Genomic DNA, 18,915 nt, shown 5'->3' with positions numbered 1-18,915 from the left:
GAATGAGACAAAGCAGGGTTTGGAGGGGAAACAGGAGAATGTTATCATTTTGTGAGAAATTTGAGAAATCTTTGGCTAAGATGTGATGCCATCAGATTGATATAGAGCAGAGTTCAAATGTAGGCCCAATAATTCCTGGCTTTAAGAGAGGATGCATTTTTATTTTGGGATACTAGCAATAGGAGCTTAAGTGATTCTTTTTTTTTTTTTTGACACTTGTGCAATTTATAAGTTTTAAATTTTAGGGCATTTTAGAATGTTCTTGTGTCCTTGGGGTCCATGATTGTACCTAAATTTCTTCAGGGAGTAGAACACCATTGCATACCCAGGCTGACGCACATCAGCCACTTGAATCATTTTTGGATAAATGGATAAATGATTACACTTATGGGAAATACAGAAAACCTGGGAAGTGCTCAGACGGGTGTGACGAAAGTGAATGAAATTTAAAAGGGTGAAAAACTAGAGTGTCTGAGAGATTCCCATTTGAAGAAAGTGTATTTTGGTTACATAGTAGTGCTTTAGGAAATTGTAATTTCATATGGTAGCTAATGATTACAAGCTCTTTCAGAATCTCCAGTGTCCACTGGGAAGGAAAAAGGACCTTAAATTAAGGAAAGAAAGCTATCACCCAATGTAAGGAAAACTCAGTGTGATAGAGTGGAACGTGGCTAGAAGGGAAGAGTGTATTTTTAATCTTTGACATCTTTGAAGATGATCTGGGATATTTGGGGCTGGAGGTGGGGGGGGGGGGAGGCACAATTATCCTGAATTCTTGGGTGATAGATTAGATTATTTCTGGTAGTAAATACTAATTTTATTTTATGAGGAAACCACACGTTAACTGGACTTACTATGGTAATCATTTTGCAATATATACAAATATCAAATCATTATGTTATACAGCTGAACCTCATATATTATTTTATGTCAATTATATCTCAATAAAAGAATAAACGTTAGTGTTATAGAAAATCATATGTATTTTAAAAATGATTTTCAAAGTATCTTACTCAATTTTAAACATGTAAAATTTATTTAGCTGTGGCCTAGCTGGTATTGGCAGGGTTGTCATTTCTGTGTGCACCTCCTTGTTAGAGCCACATCTGGTTTAAAATTATTTAACTGTTTGCATCTTTTTGCAATAATAATTTTAAAGGACCTTCTTAATGCCAGGCTCTATGCTTATTACCTTAGCTTCATTGTTTCAAAATGACCCTGGAAAAATTTGCAAAAGAATTAGTGGGTTAAATAATTTCAAAATTAATTATGTCTGAAATGGCTTTTTGTGTTTTTATTTTTTTAGTAGTTTCTCTGCTCCAGTTCCTCACCCCCACAATGAAACACCTCCCTTTGCAAGCATCTACAATTGTTCTCATGCTGGAATTCAAAGAAGAGAATGTTGTTTCCCCACAAGAATGTACAATGAGTACAGCCCGCTCTTACATTTATAGTTCCCAGAAGAGGTGGAATTCTTCTCATTTGTTCTGAACTAAATATGATGGGGTGGGGGAGAACTGGGGAAATTTGGTCACCTTTCCTTCAGAGTGCCTTGATTAAGATGAGCAACCTGGTTGACTGACATGGAGAGATGCTTCATGCAGTGTGTGGGAAGAAGTTTACAATAATTGTGTAATGCCGCAAAGGAAGTGCATATTTTCATGGCTATTTTATCTGAATCACATGTTGCAAGTAAAAGGTGTGGAGAGATGGTGAATATCAGCCTCCCAGCATGTCTGAACAGAGTGCACCAAGTGGGAGAGTTTACTACTTCCTCCTGATTGTGGGTGATCCACTTGGGCAGCGGGCGGAAGTAAGGACCAGAACCATGGCAGCACATCCTGTTTTCCTCCAAATGGCAGGAAGATCCTGTGTCTTCTCTTCTCTTATCCCGCCTCCATTTAAAGAGTCTTATCAGTCTGTATAAGACTGTGAATGACGTAGCTAAGAAACGTGAATGGACGTGGAAGGGACATAATGATCAGACACAGAGCATAGTTGATTTTTCTTTGCACTTATTAAGTTGTGAGGACAAATAGTCATCAGATATATTCAGGCATTGAATGCTTTAATAAATAAACTGCGGGGGGGCTTGCCAGTTGGGGAGCCAGCTTTTCTCTGACCACTTTCTGTTAGGAGGTGACATCTTAGAATAGGAAGCCTATTCCAGCTTTGGATCTTCCATTTATTAGAAAACTCCATATTGAGTTGTAATATTGTGGGGTTTTTAAAAATGTCTATTCTCCCATGGTGCTTTTGACCTCTCAAGATAAAAACAGTAAATCTAATCTCATTTTAATAGCAGCTTTCCTGTATTTATTTACTTATCTATTTATTTACCTATTTATTTATTGCAACAGACTATGCTTTTACCCATGTCTTGTTTTTCTTACTAAACATCTAAAGTAATCTCATCCTTTGTAATTCTTTTCTTTTTCTTTTTTAAATATTTGTATTGATTTCAGAGAGGAAGGGAGAGAGGGAGAGAGAGACAAAAACATCAATGATGGGAGAGAATCACTGATTGGCTGTCTCCTGCACGCTCCCTACTGGGGATCAAGCTTGCAACCTGGGCATGTGCCCTTGACCTGAATTGAACCTGGGACCCTTCAGTCCACAGGCTGATGCTCTATCCACTGAGCCAAACCAGCTAGGGCTATAATATTTTTTCATTTCCTCTTTGGCAAAGACTCCATTTGAAATTTTGAAATGGGGAATAGACATAATGTGTTGGGATGTGATCTAAGCAGTGCTTTCGTTAGTAGAACAGACAGTGATTGCATTAATTGTTTAGAAGTCATTCACATTTTTTATTTATAACTGAACTATGATTCATCTGAGTATGTTAAAAAATAAAAACCATTTTATTAGGATTCTTGATGATTTATTAACTTCAAAGTAATATTTAAATGCTGCTTTGATGAATGAAGGTTCATAGCGTTCGTTCCATACATAACAAAAACTATCTGGGTTGGGCCAGTCCATGATTTTATCTCTAGAAATAATGAGATGTTCTTGGTAAGAAAAGGTTGCCTGATGTTCTTCCTCTCACATACACACGCACAGTAATTCAACAAATATTCATTGATTATGTGTTATATGCCAAATACCGTGCAATGAACTAGAAATAGAGACCTATATAAGACAGAACTTACAATTTAGTGGGAAAGGCAAATTTTTGTACAGACGATTTCAATAAAATTCAGTACTAAGAATTTTGCATGAACTTATTATAACCTTTTGAAAGGCTCCTTCTGGTTTGTTTTTTTCCAATCCCCTGAAACCATAAAGAAAACAAAACCAAATATCTATTGCACTTATGTTAGTTCTAAAAATATCCTCTTCATGTTTGAAGAGGCATATTCTAGTTTTCTTCTATTTGAAGATATTGAATAGGTTAACTCTAACTATATTCTTATAGTAACCAATATTAAAAAAAATAATAGCACCATCTCACAATTGTGTAACAACCTTCCAAACACATTCTCATTTGGTTCTTATGGTTATACTAGAGGTCCAGTGCACGAATTCGTGCACAGGCGGGATCCCTTGGTCTGGCCAGCGATCGGGCCGATTGGGGCCTTCTCACCCAGTCCTGATCAGGGCCAATTGGGGCCAATTGGGGCTGGCTCCCATGAGGAAGGTACCATGGGAGGTTGGCCTTGGGAGCGCACTGACCACCAGGGGGCAGCTCCTGTGTTGAGCTTCTACCCCTGGTGGTCAGTGTACATCATAGCAACAGTCTACCAGTCATAATGGTCAATTAAGCTTTTATTTATATAGATTATTTATAAATAATGGCAAGGAGAATGTTGATAAGGTCTTTCTATACAATAGGTTCATAGTATTGGAAAGACATCTTTTAATATCCCTTCTGCTTTGTGGATATTAGGCACTGTCTTTTCCATTGGCAGGATGGGGTTCTCCCGTAAGTTTGGCTGGCTTACATAGTGTTGACAAAATAAAAACCTGAGCCCCACATTGCACTTGGAGATGTTTCTTGACCTGACCACAGTTGGTTGGTCCCTAGGTCCTTGGATAGGTGTTCTGTCTTGTTCACTACAGCCCGCACACGTTGCAAATACACACCTAGGCTTCCTTTAATCTTCCAACCACTTCAGCCTCTGGTTTGGAGGCCTGGGCACAGCTCCTGAATAATAGACTCAACATCTTTATAAGTTTTAGAGCTCAGACAAGTTTTATGTTCTGTGAAATAATGATTGTAGAACTATGTTTCATTTTAGTGAGTGAAGAAAAATGCCATACAGAGGTAATTCTTATGTTTGCTAAAAATGACTTTAAGTAGATTTATATTGTAAAAAATAGTAAAAAAATTATTGAAATATACCTGTAATTTAAGGTCTTCATGGAACTATGTCACTTTTATTCTTAGGGTTTTTGTTTAGGTTAAAAATAATCTGCCACTCAACAATTATTTTGACTTTGTTTGCATTATATGTAACACACATCTATTTATGACCTAACCTAATAAATCTCTTACAGGTCACTGAATTGATTTTGGAAATGTCCCTTGAAGTTTGGTAAGCACATTAATTTTGTTGGGTGGAAGATATTGTGAGAGCTCCATTGATTTATTTTGTTAAAAAGTATACTTTTTAGGCCTGGGGCTGGGTGTGGGAGTGGGCTAGAAGGGGCCAATGGGGGAACAGGAGGATATATGTAATACTTTCAATAATAATGATTAAAAACATAATAAAATAAAAAGTATACTTTTAATATATGAAATAATTATAACAGCTTTTTGGCTATCAAAATGCACTAAATGTACTTTGTTTTTCTTTAGCTCCTTTTTAATAGTTACAACATTAAAAAATAAATCTAATATTCTTTGATTAATTTTCCCATTGTTTGCTGGTTAAATAATAGATGTCAAAAATAAGGGCTTTTTAGAAAGGGTCCTCCCTTATTTTTCTATTCCAATAGCAATGAATACACTTATTTAAGCCTATTTTCCATTGTTGATTTAGATAGAAATTCAAAAACACAAAAGTGAACAGGAAAACTAGAAAGAGGAAAATCTGAAAATTGAGACCAATTTGTCATAGTAATTGGCAGGACTAAAAATGGTCAAGTTCCATGAAAGGATGTTGCTCTTTCAAAGTGGGTTCTAAGAAATGAAAGTTGGAAAGTCATTTATTTATTTTCAAAGGGTGACTCTGAGGGGAGTCAGGCCTGTCTTGGGAATGAGCTGATTTCTGATCCAATGCAGGATTCAGACCTCACCTCCCTCAACCTCTCTTTGTACTTTCCTGTTGAAGTGGGTTTTGCCAAAGTTACTAGTATACATTTTATTTATACAAACGTCACATAGATGAGTGTCACATTCTCTTGTGATTTTCCAAATGTATGATAATGATGCCCTGGCATTCAGTTTAGACATCTCTTTCTCTTATTTTAATCTCTGGAACAAGTTGACTTTGTAAATGATTGGCATAAATTACCACAGTCCTTCAGTTTATGCGAGGAAGTGTCAAAGGACATTTCAAGTTACTGTGTTGCATCATTTTGCATTACATTAACTCTTACTTAAAAGTGATTTATTTTGGCATGAGATTAGAAATATTTTTATTTGACTATGCAAGTAATGCTATTTATTTTCCTGGGAAATGGTCTTCACTGGTATATTTAAGACCATTATAAAACCCAGTTATAAAAGATGCAGAAAAGAATCACAAGTAGTGTACATGTGTGTCCAGAAGCAATTTATTATATATTTACAATGAACTTTAATCAAACCCTATTTTTATATGTTAACTTATATCTTGATTTTAAATGGAAATGTTTTCTTTAAAGAAAAATTCAATTTCCCATAGAATATCTTCCATTAAATATAAGATAGAATTTTTAAAAAGAAAGCAAACTAATTAAAGGTAATACCTAAGAGAAAGAAAGTTACTAAAGTTACTAAAATAACATATTTATAAAATTATTCAGCATTTAAAATTTTTTTCCAGATATTTCATACTGATATCTTCTAAACATCTATGTTCATTGCTATGTTCATAGATTTCTTTAAAAAATCATGCTTCTTATTGTTAGTGTAAGATAATGATTATCATTGTACAATACAAAAAGCATGAGTCCCAGAATGAGAAGTCCTGGATTTAAATCTATTACCTGCTAATTATGTTAATGGTTGAAACATTTCTAATCACTTTTTTTTTTACTCATTTGTAAAAGAAGAAAAGAGTACTTTATATCTATTATGATTTAATAAGATGGTGTTTTTTTCCTAAAGATCATATATTATAGGAAACTTTTTCACATATACACCACATGTTCATAGTGGTACTGTTGTAATAGTTAAAATAAATTGGAAGCAACGTCAATGTTCATGGATAAGCAAATCATGCTACATTCATATGTTGAAAATAGTCCCCAATAGTAAAAATATTTGAATTAGTACTAGCTACATAAACAGAGATGAATCTCAAAAACAAAATGTTCAATGAAAAAAATAATTTGCAGTATACATACAGTTGGCAGCATTTATATAAAAAAATTAAACCTGAAAAATGACTCTTAGGGACATAAATATATATTGTAAAAATATAAAGAAATTTATTGAAATAAAGAGCAAATTTAAGATAGTAGTTACTTCTGAGGAGTGAAAAGGAAAAAAATTGAGGAGGATTCAGAGACAACTGTGCAGGTAAGATTTTTATTTCTTTAAGTGATTAGAATTTAACATATTATAATAAATAATAATAATAGAAAAGAGTTTACCCCAAGACTTGACTTTAAAAATGCTAATTTACTATCTTATTTTCCCCACCTTATTACATAATCTTCATAATAATAAAATGTAATAAATGTGTAATTCAATGCTAAGATATAGTATAATTTAATAACCTTATTATATGATAATACAGTTAAATGATCTTTTCAGTTTCTTCCCTTAAGGTAGATATCCAGAAATAGAATTACTAGGTCAAAGGAAATACACATTTTAATTATTTTTGGTGCTCATTGCCTAATTGCTTTTCAAAAGTGTTTTTACAAATTTATATTTTCAAAATATATGCATGAGAATAACAGTGTTACTTTACCTTTTCCAGTAGATATTTTAAATATTTTTGAATTATTAATTTAATAATAACTGTACTTTATAATTTTGCTAATGAAATTAAATATTTATTCTTCTACTCATCATTACTACTCATACTTACTCTTTTATGAGTTACCTATATTTATTCTTTGGGAAGTTGTAGTAAAAATATTTGCAATGATCATATATCACTATAGAATACGTTGTCCGGAGGCCTTACATTTTTTTTTCTCTCATTCTATGTTTACAAGGAAGAAATATACTACATTAACAGAAATGAGCCTTAAATTTAACTTTCTTAAGGGAAGAGCTTACTTTTATGAATGTTAAAGACAATATTTTTTTAGAAAGGTACATAATTAAATTTAAGATTTCTTACTGTGTCAAATTGATCTAGACAGGTTCTTTTTGATTCTTTCCTTTTTTTTTCTTCTTTTTTGGACAGTATTGCAGATGTACAGTATTGCAGATGTCCTCATCTCCCCACCCCTTTTGCCCCACTCCACTCAGCAAGAATATACCCACTCCTGTGTTCATAACAGCATTACTTAAATAGGTTTCTTTTCTGAAGCGCATCCCTAAAGTGCTATTACTATCATAACATGCAATTGGTCAGGAGCTGTTTGGTGGCTTATTTTTTCCTAAAACATCTTATACTTACTGTTTTCTGAAAACCTGCCTTGAAACATGCTTGGAGGTAGTCATCATTTTATACTCTGCTTCAGGTCTCCCTATAGGAAATAGCTCGAGGGAAGCAGTGAGCCTATATCAGTGTAGCTATTGGGAACCTGTGGGAGACCAAATGATATATAAGAAGGCTGGGGACCTACGCTCACGTCTCTCTGTTTTATATACAGTTCATCCCCGGACCTCCGATTTAGTATGGCTTTGTGTGACCAGGAGAAAGCTTTCAGATACCAGAGAAAAGAAAACGTAAAGGAAAACATGAAGAAACTCCTGGGTCTGAAGAATAGTGAAAGCTTGTGTTCTGCACGTGATGTGAGTTATAAATTTTTCAAATGTTATTGCAATTTAACTTTGTACTTCCTCCCCAATTTTTCCCAAATATGAAAACATTAAGATAGAGCATTTTGTCTGCAGCTTTTTGAGATAAGGTAAGGTAAGCGTTTCATAAACGGAAACTCTTTGAGGAAGGTCATCACAAATGCTGCCCAAATTTGGAAATATTTATCAGATATTGCTATTAAAAGACGCATAGGCATGCTTATGCACAAACAAGATGATCATTTCATTAGTAGGAAAAGTTTAATGTCAGATATAAAAAGATCATTGAATTAATCTTAATGTAGACTAAGATTAAACAACTGTGTAATCATTATTGAACAAGAAGAAGATGTTACAAATCTTGTTAATGATAATACAATTAAAAAATAGATAGATGTGAATAGGGAAGATGAAAGGAAATGTCCTAAATTCTTAGTGTTTCATAGCAGAAAGTTAAAAGATAACATCCAAAATAATGATCTCTACATTTTAATGTTTTTCATAATACTAATTATAGAGATCTTAAAATTACAATATTTTTGTGAACAAATATTGAAAATACAATCCTTTAGTTGTACTTTATCTTCTTTTTCTTTCCTTAAATTCCAGTAAAGTAATAATCCAGTTTTTGGCTGTTTATTCATTTACTATCTCTTCATCTATCTATCCATCCATCCATCTATCATTCATTTATCCAAACATCCATCCAACCATTCATTTATTGTTTTATCTTCCTATCTGAAATCTACAAAAAAAATGCTACTATATTTAATTGTATTCTGTTGCATATTTGAAAGTTGCTCAGAGAGTAGATCTTAAAAGTCCTTATCACAAGAAAAAAAATTTTAACTACCTTGAGATGGATGTTAACTAGACTTATTGTGGTGATCAGTTCACAATATATACAAATAGTGAATCATTTTGTACAACTGAAACTAATCTAATGTTATATGCTAATTATACCTCCATAAAAATTAAAAAACAAAATTCCTACAATTTTATCAAATGGTATGATGAAATCCCTTCTTAGTGGTATATCAGCTAATTTTTTATTTATTTCTTTGAACTTTCTGTTAATTGAATATTTTAAATGAATATAATTAATTTTTAGAAAGATAATATTTGTATAAAAAGCATAAGTAAATACATATATACATATATTGACATACATGTACACACAGATAAAGATTCAAGATTATTAATTTATTTTTAGAAATATAATATTTGTATAAAAATCATAAGTAAATATATATACAGATGTTCCCATATATGCACACACAGTCAGGGATTCAATATTATTGTAAATTAATTTGTAAATTGTCTTGTGAATACAATTAGAAATGAGACATGGATTCTGAGTAAGGGAGCCAGATGAGCACGGGGTCCCACACGTGGTCTCGGAATGTGTTTGCAGGTGTGCGTGGAGGTGGGGGTAGGGTGGGAAGCTAATCTGCTGGGGCTGGAATGGCTGTTATGGGAGCAGACTCGGAGATAAGATGTTGCTCACGGAGAATTTTTGCTAAAAGGAAGCTGAGAGGAGAAGTGAAACCTCCATTGAAGTTTCTATTTTTTAAAAAAGGACTGGACTTCTCTTCCATCCAGTCTTGCTGTCACCATACAGATCCCTGGTGGCACTTGTGGTTGATTATGGTCTCAGGTTAATTAGTCCTTGAAAACACTTCCTTCTCTGCATATTACTCAGATGTTTCTGCCTTTCTGGGAAACACTTTTTTCCCTATAGTAAACCTTTCAGCAGCAATTCTACCTTTTTGGGTCCCTTAAAGTGAGAGTGAGTTTATTAGTGAAGCAATGAGACAGAGAGTGGCTCCTCCCTAGTCAGAGCAGCCTCTCTTCAGTGGAATTTGCTTCCTTTACTGAGGTTATTTAGTGGGAGGGGGTGTAGGGTATTCAATGAGGGAGAGGAATATTCAGGATCTTCCTGGGGAAGGGGTGATTTCTCAGAGGAGCTCCATAAACCATTTTGTGTCCTTATATGGGTTTTAGTTTTCCAATCATGCCAGTGTGTAGTGTGTCCTTTAGCATGCTAATATATTACAATGAATGTATAATGAGGCCAGAGTTACTGTTAGGTGAAATTAGTTACCTTGTTGGATTGAGCTAATCTCTGCCGGTTTTAAGCATCTGGTCTAATCCAATGGCATATGGTCTTCTCAACAGTTCCTGTAGCTTCTTAAAAAATATATATTTTTATTGACTTCAGGGAGGAAGGGAGAGGGAGAGAGAAAAAGAGGAATATCAATAATGAGAGAGAAGCATTCATCAGCTGCCTCCTGCACGCCCCCTACTGGGGATCGAGCCCGAAATCCCAGGCATGTGTCCTGACTGGAAATGGAACCTGGGACCCTTCAGTCCACAGGCCAACACTCTATCCACTGAGCCAAACCGGCTGGGGCTTGTTCCTGTAGTTCTTATTGACTGCTGCTGTTCCACCACATCCCCATGTCAGTAGGATTGACATACCTAATACCCTATGCATAGCCTTTGGCTCTTCCCTCTGAGTTCAGTGGAAGAAATCACCCGCCCTTTTCTTTCAAGTGCAGGTCCACATCAGATGTGGATTGCAAACCCCAGTTAGGAACTCCATATGTCAATTGTTCAGTCTCCCCAGGGCCACTCCCCACCTATATTGTCTGCCTCTATACCTCTGTATGAATTGTTCCTATTAAAATATAAATATGTTCTAACTCTGATATAAAGAGAAAAAAGGAACAAAAAAAAGACACCCCCCCCCCCCCCGATTGTACATTACCTTCTTCTTTCTGTTCTGCTTCTCTCATCTTCACACACAGACTTCTCCAAAGTTTCCTACACAATCTCACTCTACTTCCTCACTCTCCTCAGGTTTCCGCCCTCACTATTCCAGCTGCAGCTGCGCAACTGGTCACCGGTACTAACTAATAAATGCAAAGGCTCTTCGTCTGGACCTGTCTTACCCAACCTGCAGTTGCAAATGACAAATGTCTTCCTTCCTTTTGGAACATTCTCTGCCCTTCTCTCACTACCTTCTCCTTGTTTTATCGGGCCTCTTTGGTTCCCTTTGCCAGATCATCTTCCCCTGCCTGTTATTTAAACAGAGGAGTTTTCAAGACTCAGTCCTGGGCCATCTTTCTCCTCAAGCTGCTCTCTTCTTGGGAATTCTCTCTCTGTCCCATGATGCCACCCAACACCTGTGTGCTATGAACTTTCCCATATTTATCAACAACTTAGAATCTCTCTTCTGAGCTTCAACCTGAATGTCTATACACCTGTTTGGCTTCTTCACTAGTGTTTCTCACACCTCAAACTCAGCATGTCCAAACCTGAAAGTCAGACCCTATATCTTCTACTAGGCCTGTCCTCACTCCCCCACTTCCTGTTCACACTGAATTCAGAGGGATCTTTTAAAAATAGAAATCTGATTCTATCAAACCCAAGTTTTAAATCTTTCCATTGCTCTAGGGCAGGGGTGGGGAACCTTTGTTCTGCCAAGGGCCATTTGGATAATTATAAAATCATTCTCAGACCATACAAAATTATCAACTTAAAAACTAGCCTTCTGTATTTGGTCAAACATTTAATTAACTCACCCCTAATGCCTTGGCAGGGCCAGACCAAATGATTTCCCAGGCGTAGGTAATGTGGCCTCAGGGCCAAACGTTCCCCACCCTTGTTCTAGGAATTGGCCTCACAGCATCTTTCCAGGTTCATTTTTTGCCAATTTGTTCGAAATTCATTGCCCCTCCCCACTAGGCGCCTCTTAGGTCAATGTCTCCACAGAACCCTTGCCCAAGTATTACTCCTGCAGACATTTCTTCTTACTGCCTTGTGCTTCCCCTGTACCATCCCTCTCCTCCCCACCCGCTTTTCTGATAACTAACACCCTCCCATTCTTTAATCTGTGCATATGTCACTTCTGAGACTTTCTCCCTCCTCAGCTCTAACCCCCCTCCTCCCAGGTACAAGTTAGTTCTCAGTTATATTCTCTTATGGCACAAATATGCACGTTATCTTTCTAGCATTCACCACAATCATACTTAAAAATCACTTGTACAAATTATTCATTTTATGATTGTTCTCTCCGTTAGAATGTAAACTGCATGAGGACCAGGATAGGGTCTGTGTTATTCGCCTTTATATTCCCAGCACCTATCAGGGTACAGATTTAAGCAGTGGCCCGGCATTGTATGCATGGGATGAATTGGTTAGAAAGACAGATATCAGGGGCTCACAATTGGGGAACCCTAGAATCGGATTTAGGAGGAGATACAGGTTGAGGAGAAGGTTTGGGTGAAAAGAGTCCAGTTTGACCTGTTTAGTTAGAAACGTAAGTGAGGCAGTTTGGTGCCGATGGCAAGTTGGCCTGTTCTTCGGTTGTCCTTCTCAAAAGTTGCTATTGCACCCCTTGGCATTCCTTGTTTTGTGGAAAGGAGTCTTCCTGGAAAAATAAAATTTGGCCTAATATTCATACAAATTGGCTTTTTTTCTCTTTTTTTGCAACAGTTGGAGAATGAGGTAATTATAGTTTTCTCTGGGATATTCTTAAAAAATATAAAATTCATGTTTCTGGAAGCAATTCCTAGAATTAAAACATTTGTTGTTGTTGTTTGGTTTTAGTCTAGACTTTTTTCTCTTGGCAGAAAAAAATCAGTTTAGAAATACTCAGCACCACCCATTCCCATAACACAAGTAACATTTCCCCATTTTTATGTTACTCCTTGGCCAAGGGTGCCTTCAGCTCCCACTTCCCTCGCTCCTGCCAAGATCCTCACTTTCTTTTCAGTCCTGCTGATGGCATCTGTAAGGTCTGGAGGAGCATGCTGTTGTGGAAGCTTATTACACAAAGAACAGTTCTACCCAATTTTCAGTGCAGAGACTATGACTGTCTTCTTTACAGTTTTCAACAAACAAACAGCATCCAGTTAGGACCTCACTTTTTCACAGAACTAGAACAAATAATCCTCACACTTATGTGGAACCACAGAAGACCCTGAATAGCCAAAGCAATCTTTACAAAGAAGAACAAAGTTGGAGGTATCACACTCCCTAATTTCAAACCATAGTACAAGGTTATAGTTATCAAACCAGTATGGTACTGGTATAAAAACAGACATAGATCAATGGAACGGAATAAAGAGCCCAGAAATAAACCCATGCTTATATGGTCAATGAATCTTCTACAAAGGAATCAAGAGTACACAATGGGAAAAAGACTGTCTCTTTTATAAATGATCTTGGGAAAACTGGACAGATTCATGCAAAAAAAAAAAAAATGAAACTGGACCACTTTCTTACACCATATACAAAAATAAAGTTCAAAATGGATTAAAGTCTTAAATATAAGATTTGAAATCATGAAACTCCAGAAGAAAATACAGGCAGTAGACTTTTTGACATCAGTCTTTGAAATTTTTTTTTATATTTCTCCTCTAGCAAAAACAGCAAAAGCAAAAATAAACAAATGGGACTCCATCACTCTAAAACATTTTCATACAGTGAATAAAATAATCAAATAAAACAAAAAAAGGCAACTGATTGAATAGAAGATATTTCCAAATGACATATCCAGTACGAAATTATTATCCAAAATATATAAAGAACGTATACAACTCAACATAAAAAACACAATCCAAGGATTTGAATAGATATTTTTCCAGAGAAGACATACAGATGGCCAACAGACACATGAAAAGATGCTCAAAATTAATCATTAGGGAAATGCAAATCAAAACCACATGAGATATCTCCTCACATATTCAGAATGGCTATTATAAAAAAGACAAAAACAACCCACGCTGATTTGGCTTAGTGGATAGAGCCTTGGCCTTCGGACTGAAGGGTCCTGGGTTCGATTCCAGTCAAGGAACTGCATTATTGACTCTCCTGGTAATGACAGCAACATCTTCTATGAGCAAAGCTAGAAACCCTAACAGTCTAACCCAGCCGTGGGCAAACTACGGCCTGCGGGCCGGATTCGGCCCGTTTGAAATGAATAAAACTATTGAAAAAAAAAGACTTTCCCCTTTTATGTAATGATGTTTACTTTGAATTTATATTAGTTCACACAAACACTCCATCCATGCTTTTGTTCTGGCCCTCCAGTCCAGTTTAAGAACCCATTGTGGCCCTCGAGTCAAAAAGTTTGCTGACCCCTGGTCGAACCACATGCCTTCCTCTTTTGCTCCTAATATCGAATCTGGTCACCGAATATTAAAGGTTCTCCTTGTAAATGTACCTTTGATTCTATGTACCTGTTTATAAGCTTAGCTTTCTGAGTAGAGGGGAGAAGGGATCATTATATTCCATTCACATCCAGAAGAAGATAAAAAAAAGTGGGATTATTAGAGATAAGATAGCACTGTTAAAAGTACTTGAGCTCATCTATGCATATGCACTCTGTGATTTGTATGTTTATTTTGAAAATTAGATTTTTGTTACTAATCCTATCAATAAAAGAGAAACATGGTAATTGGCGTATGACCGCTACCCTTCCCATTGGCTAATCAGCAAGATATGCAAATTAACTGCCAGCCAAGATGGCGGCCGGCAGCCAGGCAGCTTGAAACTAACATGAGGCTTGCTTGCTTCAGTGACGGAGGACTCCAACGTTCCCTGCCTGCCTTGCCGGCCTCTGAGCCTGCAGTTTAAGAAACATTGTTACAAATATAGAAGTTAAACAAAACCCCAGACACCTGCTTTCAGCGAGCCAGGATCTCAGAGCTGGAGTTATACATTGTTTCGATTATAGAACACAAACAAACCAGATACCTGCTTTCAGCAGCAGCAGAGGCCTCAGAGCTGGAGCCAGAGCTAAAGCTGGCCCAGAGTAAAAAAAAAAAAAGAAAAAAAGGAGCAGTTGGGAGCTTCAGCCCTCAGCCCCTCACCCAGACTGGCCAGGCACCCTAGTGGGGACCCCAACCCTGAAGGATGTGTGATCAGCTGCAAACAGCCATCATCCTCTCATCCAGACTGGCCAGGCACCCCAGTGGGGACCCCCACCCTGAAGGGTGTGTGACCAGCTGCAAACAGCCATCATCCCCTCACTCAGGCTGGCCAGGCACCCCAGTGGGGACCCCCACCCTGGTCCAGGACACCCTTCAGGGCAAACCAGCCAGCCCCACCCATGCACCAGGCCTCTATCCTATATAGTAAAAGGGTAATATGCCTCCCGGCACAGGGATCAGCGTGACAGGGGGCAGCACCCAAACCCCCTGATTGCCCTGCGGCTCTGTGTGTGACAGGGGGCGGGGCCACAACCTCCCTATCTGCCCTGCTCTGTTCGTGACAGGGGAAGGCGCCCCAACCTCCTGATCAGCCCTGCTCTGTGCCTGATAGGGGGGAGCTCCCCAACCCCCTGATCGCCCTGTGGCTCTGTGTGTGACAGGGGGCGGCGCCCCAACTCCCCAATCGGCCCTGCTCTGAGCCCGACCAGGGGCTGCACCTAGGGATTGGGCCTGCCCTCTGCCACCCGGGAGCAGGCCTAAGCTAGCAGGGTGTTATCTCCCGAGGGGTCCCAGACTGCGAGAGGGCACAGGCCAGGCTGAGGGACCCCTTCTTCCCCCCGAGTGCACAAATTTTTGTGCACCGGGCCTCTAGTATAGACAATAAAATCTGATAGCAATATGACTATTTTGATATAACTCGAATTAGATACTCCAGCCACAGCATCCTTTCTCAGTTCAAGTTCTGCTCTTCCAACCATGGAACTTGTTTGTTCATCTCTTCAAAAGCTCTGGGTTGCTTCTTGATCTGATATCTTTCACTCCATTAACTGCTGTCTTCCATCTATAATTTTTCCTTGATAATTATTATTATTGGAAAACAATGTCAAACAACATGCACTCTTCTCCCCAGCAATGTGACTCTACCGTTGCACCAGCCTCTGTCTGTCCAGTAGATATTTCCATCCACTCTGCTCCCTCTTTCCTATTCCCTTCCTGTCTCCCCACTGCCTTGTCCTCAGCAGGCTCCGATTTCCCCAGATGTTGGATTGCACTCACCATGTCCCTGATGCCCTAGGGCAGTCGTTATTAAACTTTTTGCTCTCAGATATTCTTGACACACTTAAAAAAAATCAGACACTTCTAAGAGATTGGGTTTATATGGGTTAAATCGATATAAATATCTACTACATTAAAAACTACAACTGAGAACATTTATTAAAATATGTATTTTAAATAAGTCAATTTCATGTTACTATAAATAACATATTTTATGAAGATAACAGTAGTTTCCAAAGCAAAAATAAGGTGAGAAGAGCAATTTTTACAAGCATCTTCATTGTTTGACTTAACAGAAGACTGCTGAATTCTTGAATTGCTCTTGAATTCAGTCTGTTTCTATATTGTACAACATGTGTTCTCTGGAAAACTCCATCACACACTCATGAGAGAATGAGAATGAAAAAAAGGCAAATAACACCTTAGTGTTAGTATAAAAATAGTTAGACTTTGTGGACCCCCTGAAAGCTATGCACACTTTGAGCGCTGGTGCCTTAGGGTAGAGAAAAATAACCTGCTATCTTAGGCAATAGTGGTTTGGGACCACTAAAAAGAAATAACATTCTCTTCCTCTCCAAACAAACACTCTTGTGCTTTAGTCATGTTACAGGCAGCCTGTGCTTCTCCATTTCTACGGCAAAAAACCCTCCATTGGCTCATGTTGCTTTTATTTCCAGAACAGCCTCCTTCCCTGTCTACAACCCTCCCTGTTGCGTAACTGCATTAGAAGTTAAGCTCAGGTTTCCCCTTTGTCTGTGCAGCTTCTCCTCCACTCTAATTCCTCTGATTGCAACTGACCATACCTTCTGGACCTCACGCATTCCTAGCCTGTGTGCTATGCACACTAGCACAAGCCTGGATGCAGGAGCCTGGGATTCGACTCCTGACTCTGCTACCTAATTGGTTGCTGACCCTGAACAAGTTTTCAGGGTCTTAGTTCCAAGTGCCTTCAATTCCTCATCTATAAAATGGAAACATCATAGGGACTTTTAAAAGATTAAATGAGTCAATTTCTGTAAAACACAAAGAACAGTTCCTGTGTGATAGTAAGAGCTTCATGAGTATATCTATCCCTATTCTTATTGTCATAATTTTACATTTCTATCTCAAATAAACTACATTCTCCTATTCCTCCCATGAAACATAGAGACCACTTACTCAGATTTATTGAATGAATTCAAGAATAAAGCAATAACTTTTGTAGGTCTTGTTAAGTTGATTAAATTCTGTTTTCTGGCTTGAATAATGGCATATATTTTGAAATGAGTCAGCATAAAGGAGCAATAAGAATTCTCGGCCAGGAAGGCCAGGTACTTACTCCACTACAGATTACCAGCTAATAGATATTAGGCAAGTAATATCATCCTTTTGGAATTTCCATCTGTAAAATGAACAAATCCTTTTTTTACTCACCATACGGGATTTTTGAGGGGGTCAAATTAAAAATGTGCACTCAAAAGCAAACCAAAAACTGCAAAGGGCCGAGGATTGTCATTGTTATCAAATGAACTGGTTGGTCATTTTGATAATACCTGCTTTGTAATATACATTAATTCTTGATTCTCTTATATGAAATATTATTTTCTTTTTAAAAATTAGGCACTGTCATGGTGTAAGTGAATGTAATTCTTTATTGCCAAATGTGAAACATATAACATACAAATTGAAGCTCAGCCAAAATGTATTTTGTAAATTACTTTGCAAATGATCTGTGCTTTGTCATTCCAGGTGCCTGTGGTGGCCATCCTGGGCTCAGGTGGGGGTTTCCGAGCCATGGTGGGATTCTCCGGTGTGATAGAGGCACTGTATGAATCCGGAATTTTAGATTGTGCTACCTACATCGCTGGTCTTTCTGGCTCCACGTGGTTAGTATACGTTTTAAATCTTAGTTTTATTATCCTAAATGTTTAGCATTTATCTACCTGAAATATTAGGGGGGAAAAGGAGTTTTAGAAAAGTGGACATTGGGGAAAACTAAGATGGCGGCATAGGTAAACACCGGGAAATTGTCGCCTCACACAACAATTGAAAATTACCACAAAGGACAGAGCAAACATCATCCAGAACAACAGAAAGGCTGGCTGAGTGTAAATTCTACAACTAGAAGGAAAGAAAAGCACGCTGAGAGCCAGAGGAGCTGCAGAGGTGAAGTGCAGAGGTACAAGTGCAGAGGTACAGCCGGCTCGCGCGCGCACGCGCGCGCGCAAGGAAAGGGGGTGGCACCTGAGGACGCGGCTGTCTTTTTGAATCACAAGCTCCCGACTGCTCTGAACTCCGGTTCCGGGAAGTCTCTGGGGACCCAGGACTCATACGGAGAGAAGCTGGTCTGTCCGGCAGCGGGCGAACTTGAAGGCGGCTTTCCCTCAGAGGTGCTTGCAGCAATTAGCGGGTCACTGAGACCCGCGACTCCGGGCGGAGAATCAGCCATAGCTGCTTTCTCCGCCCTTTGACTCCCTGAGACCCCACCCCACCCAGGCTGCGGCCGAGGCTTTTGCATGTGAATGTACCTAACTGCAGCCTAGCCAGGCAGACCCGGAACTTCCAAGAGAAGGCCCAAGGCCCCGCAGCGGCTTGCATTGCTTCACAGCTGAGCCTCTTCGTGGCTCCTGCTGTGTGGCCTCAGGCAGAGGCTGAATTAGCACCTCCTTAGATCCAGGAACCACTGTACCCAGTGGTCAGAGGGGGACCATCCAGACTGCAACTCCTCAGATCCATAAGGGACACACTCAGGGAGCAGACTCAGTGAGCATCAAAGCCCCACTGAAGCAAGTCTTGCCCCAGAAGGGTGTCTTCAGCACAGAAGTTCTCCCACTTTAGACACAGCTGATTCTCACAGCCAATTGG

At 38.3% G+C, this 18,915-nt stretch overlaps 1 protein-coding gene across 4 annotated transcripts in view; it reads left to right on the top strand.

The window, feature by feature from the left end:
* Window positions 1-18,915, top strand: part of PLA2G4A (phospholipase A2 group IVA) — a 134,865-nt gene that overhangs the window by 68,113 nt on the left and 47,837 nt on the right. For all 4 annotated transcript variants that reach the window (XM_036343609.1, XM_036343611.1, XM_036343610.1 and 1 more), the window contains 3 exons: window positions 4,504-4,541; window positions 7,927-8,068; window positions 17,800-17,936. In XM_036343609.1, coding sequence (XP_036199502.1) covers window positions 4,504-4,541; window positions 7,927-8,068; window positions 17,800-17,936 — 317 coding nt within the window. The remainder of the gene's footprint in view (window positions 1-4,503; window positions 4,542-7,926; window positions 8,069-17,799; window positions 17,937-18,915) is intronic.

The sequence above is a fragment of the Myotis myotis genome, unplaced genomic scaffold (assembly GCF_014108235.1).
Source record: "Myotis myotis isolate mMyoMyo1 unplaced genomic scaffold, mMyoMyo1.p scaffold_m19_p_18, whole genome shotgun sequence".
Classification (NCBI taxonomy): domain Eukaryota; kingdom Metazoa; phylum Chordata; class Mammalia; order Chiroptera; family Vespertilionidae; genus Myotis; species Myotis myotis.
Note: the sequence above shows the minus strand (reverse complement) of the source record. Positions and strands in the feature narration are given on the sequence as shown.